This window comes from Lactuca virosa, chromosome 5 (genome assembly GCF_052849685.1).
Source record: "Lactuca virosa cultivar CGN04683 chromosome 5, Lactuca_virosa_CGN04683_v6, whole genome shotgun sequence".
Classification (NCBI taxonomy): Eukaryota; Viridiplantae; Streptophyta; class Magnoliopsida; order Asterales; family Asteraceae; genus Lactuca; species Lactuca virosa.
Genome location: NC_136430.1, coordinates 202,828,462 through 202,838,680, shown reverse-complemented (window position 1 = coordinate 202,838,680; position 10,219 = coordinate 202,828,462). Strand labels below are relative to the sequence as shown.

At 37.3% G+C, this 10,219-nt stretch overlaps 1 protein-coding gene across 5 annotated transcripts; it reads left to right on the top strand.

The window, feature by feature from the left end:
* Window positions 1-367: 367 nt before the first annotated feature.
* LOC145117519 (uncharacterized) lies at window positions 368-4,949 on the top strand. 5 transcript variants are annotated; one of them, XM_079053806.1, is made up of 8 exons: window positions 368-1,462; window positions 1,953-2,521; window positions 2,590-2,743; window positions 2,889-3,019; window positions 3,109-3,783; window positions 3,864-4,159; window positions 4,253-4,384; window positions 4,480-4,949. In XM_079053806.1, the coding sequence occupies exons 1-3, from the start codon at window positions 1,415-1,417 to the stop codon at window positions 2,666-2,668; spliced, it is 696 nt and encodes a 231-aa protein (XP_078909932.1). In that variant the 5' UTR covers window positions 368-1,414; the 3' UTR covers window positions 2,669-2,743; window positions 2,889-3,019; window positions 3,109-3,783; window positions 3,864-4,159; window positions 4,253-4,384; window positions 4,480-4,949. The 5 variants fall into 5 exon arrangements, with proteins under 5 accessions (XP_078909932.1, XP_078909935.1, XP_078909931.1 ...); XM_079053809.1 differs by having other exon boundaries at window positions 2,889-3,026; window positions 3,864-4,149; XM_079053805.1 differs by having other exon boundaries at window positions 2,889-3,026.
* Window positions 4,950-10,219: the final 5,270 nt, after the last annotated feature.

Here is a 10,219-nt window from a genome sequence, read left to right as displayed (position 1 = left end):
CATGCGACACGTCAACGTTAAATTGCTATTTTTTGTCTTTGAAAAATTAGTGGGCTATTTGTTGTTGTTGTTGTTGAGATAGCTCATAAAAGAACCTATGAAAAGCCCAAGGTAAGTGTTGCAGGCCAATTGTAATAAAGGGATCCCAAACTTGTTATCTAAGAAGCCCATAGATAGATCTGTTATAGCCCATTTGCGAATTTGTTAGCCCAATTCCACTTTTTCTTCTTTTCTTTTTTTATCCGTATATGACTTTAAACAGTTGTATAGGGTACAAGGGTAGCTGTTGGGACCACAATGTTGTCACTGCTATGAGATACGTCCAAAAAAGAAACAGAAAAAAAATATGTTGGAGGTCCTGTGAATTCATGGAGGAGTGAACCCCTTTTTTTTTTTTTTTTTTTTTTTTTTATCTTTTTTTGGTTCTTTGATCCTCGCCAAGCTCTTTGCTTGCGACAGAAGATCGGAGCAACAATTTTCCAATGATAGGCGACGATGGATTTTGTTATTCCTTGCTGGAGATCTTCGTCTGCAAGAGGGGATCAGAGCAACGATACAAACGCCGGTGGCGCCATTCTCTTGTGTTACCTGTTGAGGGTGACCGGTGGTGGTGATTGTGGTTGGCGCTGAAGATATCGTGGTAGGAGATCGACTGTCGACATCTGGCTGAGGAAGGAGCGAATTTCGTCATCCGGACATTGGCGGTTTGCGCAGGAGCTGTGTTTTTCAATTAACGTGCGAAGCCTTAACTCCGGTTGGCAGCAAACACTGTTGTAGCTCCGTTTGGAGGCAGGTGCTGGCGGAGATGCTTCGTTAGTGCTGCCATTGTCTAGCCGGAGACTACCGGTGATGGCGTCGGACCACAGTGCTTTTCCGAAGATATGTGATGGATCAGGTGGGCCCATATGGGTCGTATTGAATTTTAGCTGATTAATGTGCGTACTACAAAGTAGTGGACTCAATTATCCTCTTCTTGCCCTCAATTTTTCTTTTTCATTTCCTTGTTTTTGAACTGTGTGGGACCCAGCCCCACATTAATGTTGGGGAAAATACTGGCTAGAGTCAAAAAAAAAAAAAAAAAAATGGGGTGTAAATTCAAAATTTAGACATGAAAAATTAAAATTCTGAATATAGACATGCGTTCCGCGAAGGACCCTCTGCGGACCTCTGCGGAACCATGAATACTCCGCGGAGAGGGGTAGTTTTGTAATTTCACCCTCATCTTTTTGACAAAATTGACTCCCTCGTCTTTGGTCCCCCCCTGGTCCCCCGATTCCGCTTTGGCCAAAACCCTTCCTCCACATCGACTGTGTATATCGACGATTCCGGCGACGACTTAAAATCCGGCGACAACGACATCAAACGACGTCATTTTCCGGCGATTCGAGTACATACGACCTAAAATCCGGCACCGATGGACGGTAATTTCCCCGATATTTTAGCCGATGGATTCGGCTCTCGGGTATTTCTCACATTCCCCTCTTTTGATTAATGTTGTATCTGATTCAATTGTTACAAAAACCCAATTGATTACATGGAAATATATATACAGATTTAGATTTGGGATGTTAGGATTCACAGGATTCGATTTTGGGAAGATCCATTCCGCGGAGAGATACGTCATTCCACAAAGGATCCTCCGCGGAGTGATGTATTCCATCCGCAAAATGATCTAAGTGACCAAAATTGTGTCTCCGCAGAGGTGTAGGCCACTCCATAGAGGGTTCTTCGCGGAATGACCTCTAGCCTCCGCGGAATGACTTGAAAATGCTTTTTCCAAAAAAAAAAAAATTATGCCCTTTTATATCCCTTTATATATGAGGTATTTAGTTATATATAAAAAGTATGTTGCTATTTATTTCATAAACCGAATTAGAAAAGTAATTTTGAAACCTTGTTTTTTATTTTCAATTACTCACGTTTTATATGAAATTAAATGTTATGTTTTGTAGCACGATGATCTCAATCAAAAAGCGGATTTAACTTTAAAAGGCGTGGTGGGTACTATCATTAAAGACTATTTTCCGCTCCTAACACAATCACAACGACTATTATTCAAAGCTTCGCCGTTTGGAATATACTTAGGAATGCATATCCCATATGGTGATCCCTTACTTGTGCGTTTGATGATGTTGCACGAAGTAAGGTCTCAACAAGTATTTGAAATGGGGAGGTTTCTTTTTGATATAGAGGGGATGCAGTTGGATTTTGGTGAAACTGAATATATTCTCATTTGTGGTTTAAAAGTTGTTCCTTATGTGGACTTACTCCATGACGAAAAAGGCCGGTCAGATTCAAATATTCATGCTCGGTTGTTCCCAGACATTTCTGATGCACGTTTGTGGCTGAAAGATTTAGAAGACTACATTATGTCTCCGAATTATTTGTCACTTCAGGATGAAGATGATGTAATGCTTATCCAACTTGTTTTTATGTTGAATGGTCTCTACGGACGGGACGTTAAAACGGGCATTCCCTCGGCAGTATACAAGCTTGATGATAATATCGATGATTGGAACAGGTATTGCATTTAAAGATTGTGTATAAATACAATAATAATAATTATAAAAAATAAATTGAAAATTGCAGGTTTGCATGGTGTACATATTTCTGGACATATACTTCGCGGTTGGTGCGTGGAATGTTTAAGAAAATAGAAGAATTTTGACTATTCAAGCAGGCCAATCCCGAATCCAAGAAAGTACACAAGTATACCGTTCCCGGTTTTATGCTTCCGTTTAAGGTTAGTTTCTAATGCATTTAAATAGTTATCATAGTTTTGTATTTTTATACGATAAAAACATTGAACTTCGGTTTGTAGTATATAATACCGTTGTATTTTGATTTTTATACTATAATAGCATGATACTTACACTTTTTTTCCATAGATATGGATTTTGGAGACGTTCCCCGAGGCAACCCAGTTTTATATACACACGTCGACAGAATTGCCACGGATGAGGTTGTGGAGAAGTAAAACACCGTTAACTTGGGTTCAATGTCGTCGAATAAACAACGTGTATGTGGTATGCTTTTTAATATTAACGATTATATATATTTACAAATTCCAATGTTTTTCATGTTAAACTAACAATCTGATTTTTGCAGCCAAACAACCAACCAATTTCTGTCGTGGCAAACCCGACGGAGCTGATGTTGCCGTTTTATGTTCGCTACGTGAACTGGACTCTTAGCCATCAAGAGTCTCCGCCACGGCAACATACTCCGGTCGGAAATAGTACAGACTCTCCCCCACCGCAACATAGTCCGGTCCAAAATAGTCCACCTGTTGTTGCCTCGCCTCCTCGAAGAAAGAAGTATAAGTCGGAAACATCTTCTACTGAATCTGGCACAAATGCTTCTTCCTCGCAACATCCTGAAATAGAAAGAACTTATATGCCAAGAGACACATCAACAAGGTTGGTAAAGAAGAAGAAGACGAGCACAAAGGCATTAGTGAAGTGTCTACTAGGCGTTGTGGCTGACTTATCTTCTAAAGTAGATTGTGTATTATAGAAAAAAGATGAGCCGAACACAGGGTTTGGAGAGGAGGAGGAGGAGGAGATGATAAATGAAGAGGAAGAAGAAACATATTACCACGGTACACAGTTGAACTATGATGATATAGGTAGTCATGGTTTAGAGGGGGAAGTTGGGCATACACCTACGCATGTCGAGCCGTCACTAGACGTGGGTGAACATCACACAAAAATAGTGACTCCTATTATTAGGCCGCAACGAAAGAGGGGTGTTCCTTGGTATCAGCGGACTCCGTTGACAGTGGTACAAAACTCATATTTTAAATTTGGTATATTTATAAAATATTACATTATTGATAATTATTTGACATGTTAATTATTTAGATGCAATCCACACCAAAAGTGAAGAAAATCACCAAAACAAGGAAAAAAAGTAGTGGAGAGTCCTGAAAAAGCAAATAAAGACATTTTGAATGAATAGAGTAATGATGTTTCAAATCATCTCTTGTTGGACAGTGTTCATGCTGCTAGTACGTTGAGTTTTTGGAAAGAATGGAGTATGATCTCTTCCAAATTCAACACTAAACATAGGCTGCATATACTCCCACTGGATGTGGAGTTTTAGTCGAGGTTACTTGCAGTTACTGACTCTGGGTGGTTACTTTCTTCGGTAACATTCGGTAAATTTAAATTTTATCTACTTTTTTAGACGATAATTTATATAAATAATTGTAACATTTTTATCTTAAAATGTACCACATATTGCAATATAGAGTGCCTTGCTCATGGAAAGACGGCCGGTCAACGCAAGGTGGACGATATATCCTCAAGAAATCAATTTGCAACCCGAAAAATCATTTTTTTAGGAATGTAGCAAATGGTGTTGGAGGCCGTCCTAAATAAAAGTATGTGGATATGGTTAGTTAAGTTTAATAATTATTTATTTATATATTAAATATTACTGAATTTACGACTATTTAGTTTATTTTTTGTTTTGTAGGTTCTATTCCCCATAAATGTTATTGCTACCCATTGGTTTATGGCAGTGCTACATTCAGATACCTGGAAAGTAGATATTTATGATTCAACACGATCTATGAATTTCTTCTCAAAGTACTTTACTGGTGGAGAATTCAAAAGTTTTGGAGATAGTATTATCTCAGAGTTAGATGCCATTGAGTACTGAAACGATTTCCCCGTTGGACACAAAGACAAAGCAAGTGTGGAGTTTATTGATATTGTAGACGCGCCACAACAGGAATATACTCTTGATAGAGGGGATTGTGGAGTATCCGTATGCATGTTTATGGAAATGATTGTTTCGGTGGTACCGGTGAAGATTGATAAGGAACCTAGAGATGCGGGATTTCTCTACAGAAATAGGATGACAAATATTAATTGGGATACTATATAACTTGATCCCAGGAACTTTGTATATATATATTAATATGAAATACTTGTTTTTAGTAATTTTGTTTAATACAAATATGTGTTTTTTTTGTTATACATTCAAACAAAATAAACATTACAAATAACATAAAAACATTACAAAAAAAAAATCATAAAAATAAGCATTACGAATAAGATGTACGACTAACAAACATTACATAAAACATTAGAAATACGAAAACAATCGTCTACATGAAAAAAGGCTTATTTTTAACCAGATTCCAAATGTCTGTATACTCGAAATCAGTTCCATCAAACTCGCACGGGTAATATCCGTTCATGTCTTCAAGAAGTTCTTCATCGTCTTCATCAGAGCGTCACATTTTCTCATATAGCATCGATAGAACCATATAACTTTATTCTTTAAATCCATCCATTTACTAACAATATCGGGTTTTAGCCGTTGTTGTCCTTGTCTTACCTCATAGTTGAACAAAGCTATTAGGCGGGACCATTCATCACCTACAAGGCAATTAAGGGTAGCCATTACTGGTAGACCCTCGTAAACGGTAATCCAACATCGTGTTAGGACCAACACCTCTGTTGTCGTCCATGGAAATGTACCATTTGTTGGAGCTGACGCATTGGATGGATTTGTTGCATTCGAAGAAGTTGGTACAGTGGACGCCATTTTGTGAAATGATCCCTATTGTTAATTAAAGATGTGAATTTCATATAGATAGAAGGTTTACTATATATAAAAAGATAGGTTATGCGGACTGACAAGCCAGTTATACGGACTGACAAGTCAGTTATGCAGACTAACAAGTCAGTTATGCAGACTTTCAAGTCAGTTATGCGGACTGTCAACTCAGTTATGAAGACCGTCAACTCAGTTATGCGGACTGACAAGTCAGTTATGCGGACTGACAAGTCAGTTATGCGGACTGTCAAGTCAGTGACGCGGACTGACAAGGTTTACTATATATAAAAAGATAGGTTACACGGACTGACAAATAAGTTACGCGTACTGACAAGTCATTTACGCAGACTGACAAGTCAGTTCTGCGGACTGATTCCTTTTAAATTGGACAAGCATTTTCATTTTTACAAGGTGCCGAAAGTTGTGAAAATGAGTTCAGTCAATCAGGTATTAAGAAAACGTTTCTCCAACCTACCGAATTTTTTCCATAATCTTCAAAGAACCAATCCTAACACCTTCACTTACATTACGAAAGATCAGTACAATCGTTTCAAAATTTGTTTCGTGGCATTGGGATGCGTGGTATGTAATCCCTTATAGTAAATATTTCCTTATCTGAAGTTGTTATATGGCTAATATTCTTATCTTCACTTGCAAATTCATACGTTTCTCACGTCTATGATACCAATCATATTCGTTGGTCAAGTACGTCTAATTGGGATGTACGTAACATCCATGTACATTGCGGTTTCTTTAGATAGAAATCATGAACCCCTTCTCATAGTGTTTGCTTTGGGAACCATAAACTGTGATGATTCATGGTTATGGTTCATGAGGAGGCTTAAAGAATGTATAGGTGACAATACATAAGTTGGTTTCATAAGCCATATGTCCGATTCCATAGACTTTGCAGTTCAAAGAGTCTACCTTGATTCATATCATGGCTATTGTTGTAAAAATATAGCTGAGAAAATACGCGCTTCCACTGGAAGCAATACAGTTGTAGAGCAATTGTTCTGGAAGACTTGTAAAGCGTATAATACGTCTGATTTTTATGCATGTTTTAACAACTTACAACATCAGGTGAATGGGAATGATCTTGATTGGCTTGACAATATTCCCATTGCAAAATGGGCACGGGATTTTTTCCCTAAAGTCCGTTTCAATGTTCAATTCATTGACATTCCCGATTTTGTCAATTAGATAAGAACAAACAGACATGAGTTTCCAATAACAACAATCATGGAAATGGTCCATGACTCGATGCAAGCAGTGTATGTTAAACGTGCTGCATTCAGAGGTAATTATAAGTTATGACATCACTAAAATGGTCAAATTATATATTATTATACATTATGACATCATAATTTTTGTTTTATCATTCAGTTCATTTCACAGGGGATTTTCATGGTATTCTAACCCCTTATGCACTAAAGGTGCTTCATAAAAGATTTATCCACTCCGATGGTTGTAGGATTAGGCATATTGTTGGCGACACATATGAAATGAGTAAGTATTCAACCACCGAAACCGTGCAATTAGACCGTGGTATTTGTAGTTGCGGTAAATGGAAAAAATGTTGTATACCTTGTAAGCATGTTATAGCTTCACTACAAAGTCTTGAAATTATAGAAATCCAGCCAATGGTAAATTTAAAGTTAAGTACCGCGGTGTATCGAAATGGTTTTCAAACTGAGACGGTCAATCCTATTCCAACCCTTATGCATTGGGAAATACCAGTTGAAAGTGTTGTCGTCTTACCTCCACAACAATTCACTTGAACTGTAATGTATGGATCACAACGAATATTAGTTTGTATTCAGTTCTATGTTAACCTTACTTTTGGTCCGTTGGCGTTGTTTAGTTTTTAGTAAATAATGTTTACCTTTTAATAAATAATTGTATTCCCACAATTGTAATGTATGGATGACAACGACTTGACACACAGCTATGCGAACTGACAAACAGGTCTACGGACTGACAAACACCTCTCTGCGGAGTTGAAGGCTCTATATATTGTCATGGATGATCGCTGAATGTTTGGTAAAGAGTTACAAATTATTTTGAAATTTAATATGAGTTCATATTCAAATTTGTATATTTGCTCGTGCAACGAACTTGATTGTTTCTATTGTGATCTAATCAACCCTTTTCTTGCCCCATCACCAAACATAAGAGAGCCGTATATGTCTGATGATACTTTGCAACAATTACAATGGGCTGAAGAACAACAAAGAAAAGATAAAGAGTCATCTCGGGCTCTATCTGAACGTCGTGAACTCATTGCGGCAGAGTGCAAAGAGGTTGATGAAAGGATGCATATTAATAAAAAGAAATCAAAGACCATGAGGAATGAATAAAAAAGACTAAGAAGACTATCAAACTGACTGAAAAATGGCTTGCTGAGAAGGATGCAGAAATGATAGATCTTGGGCGGCAAAAGGACCCTTTTGAAGATAGAATAAGAATTAGGGGCGACTATATAACAATGGAGAAAGAAAAGTATCCATTGCAATTCCCTTAAGTTAATTACTGTTGTACGTTTATTATGTGTTTTTGTTTTGTTCTATGTATTATCTTCGAGTTTTAGTTATTATTCTACTAGTAATGATGCACTAATATGATCATAATATTACCCATAATCTTTAAAGTAACCACACCATTTCAAAGTACACAATCAACATCTTCAAAAACATAAGATAATTAATTATAAATACAACATCAATCATTCAAATCAAGCGTTCAACAATAGTCTTGTCTTTGCGTCCTGCGCGTCTCTTGTGTCACATCCGTCTCTAGCGTCTCGTGAGTCTCTTGTGTCCCTTGTGTCCCTTTCACTTTCCTTTTTGTGTTCCTACCTGATGTCGAGTTAGTTTTTCTAGCCTTTTTTTGCTTCATTGGGACAAATGTCGGACAAGTCACTGCATTATGTGTTGTACTATCAAATTTACTACACCTTCTTACTATAGGTTCCTCACCTTGTGACGGGATATGATTTATGTTTTTCGGCCTACCAGATTGACGTGTATCCATTATTGGGGGTTTAACAACCATCATCTCAGCAGGAATCTCCCAATCAAACGGTTCTGGAATGGGGTAAACCGCCTCCTCATACGTACTTCGGTACTGCATTATGTGTTGTACTATCACATTTACTACACCTTCTTACTATAGGTTCCCCACTCCGTTAGCACTGTTGAACATTGCCCTGTAAAGAACATATATATAATTAACTTATTATTCGACATAATTAAAGTCCAAATTAAATTCATACCTTCATCGATGCGACGCTTGTTACACCATTCATGTGAAAGACGACGAAAGAACTCAAGAAGGGGTACTATAGGCATCTTCCTTTCATCTACAGATAAAGCATTTATGGACTCTGCACTGTTCGAGGTCAGGTAATCGTCACGTTTCGACGGGGAATATGCTCTAATCCATTTAGCATGTGGAATTTAACTTAGATACACCGCTACTTGCGGCCTAGTAGTACTAAATCTATACCACAAATTTCAAAAACATTTCTTTTGTAAGCTCTCACAAGCCTCCAAAACAACACTTTTGTTTTATCATTTTTCCCAAACCTGTGTACTATGTATCCTAGTAGATGAAAAGCACATACGCCATGATGAGCATGTGGGAAAACATTTTCAATACTAACCAGAATTGCATCGGCCCTATCAGTTACAAACGTCAAATCTTGACAATCACCAACTCATTTATACAACTTATCAAGAAACCATGTCCAAGTAAGACCACTCTCTTTTTTGCATATTCCATGCGCAAGGGGCATTATCTTGTTGTTCCCATCCATAGCGACTACATGCAATATGGTTCCCTTAAAATCACCCTTCAAATGGGCACCATCCATAATTATAACTTTACGACAAAAACGTTTGAACGATCGTATCTGCAATATATTAAAATGGAACACATAAACACTATAATTTTTTTACAAATAATTATATATTAAATAACAAGTTTTTTGTATTTACCGTGCTCCCAATGGCATAAAAACAACACTCGAAACAATCTTTAGAATCTGTTTGTATATAGGCCACTGTACCGGGATTATGCCTCTTCAAATTGTTAAAATAAATAGGAAGTTTGAAAAAACATTCTTCAGAGGATCCCAACAATAGTTCCATAGCATATTGTTTTGCACGCCAAGCTTGTTTGTAATTTACATTGATTTCCAGCAAAGCATTCAAATCCCTTGATATTTCATTAGGCCTCCAAACCTTGGAACGAGTTTTTCCCATAATCTCATGCAATATAGTACTGATGACTTTTTTATTTGCGTGCTTATGATTTAGGTGTATCTGTAATGACGAACATGTGTGCACGTTGTTGAAAGTCCTGATTTCAAATTCATCAGTGGGATCAATGCATTTTGCATATAAACGCCAAGTACAGTTCTCAATTTCACAATATACCTCATAACAGTTTTTGTTAGAATGTTGTCTTAAGCTAAAACTTTTCTCTGGTTGCTTTAGGACTCAAAGCAAATATTAGTTGTTGTTTGTTATCATATGTTTGGCGAGCAAACATGTCATCATTTGGAACTAAACTGTGAAATGGTACAGGTTCAACAATAGGATAAGGACAATCAGGTATGGGTGGCATACCGTAAAACATGTCTGAA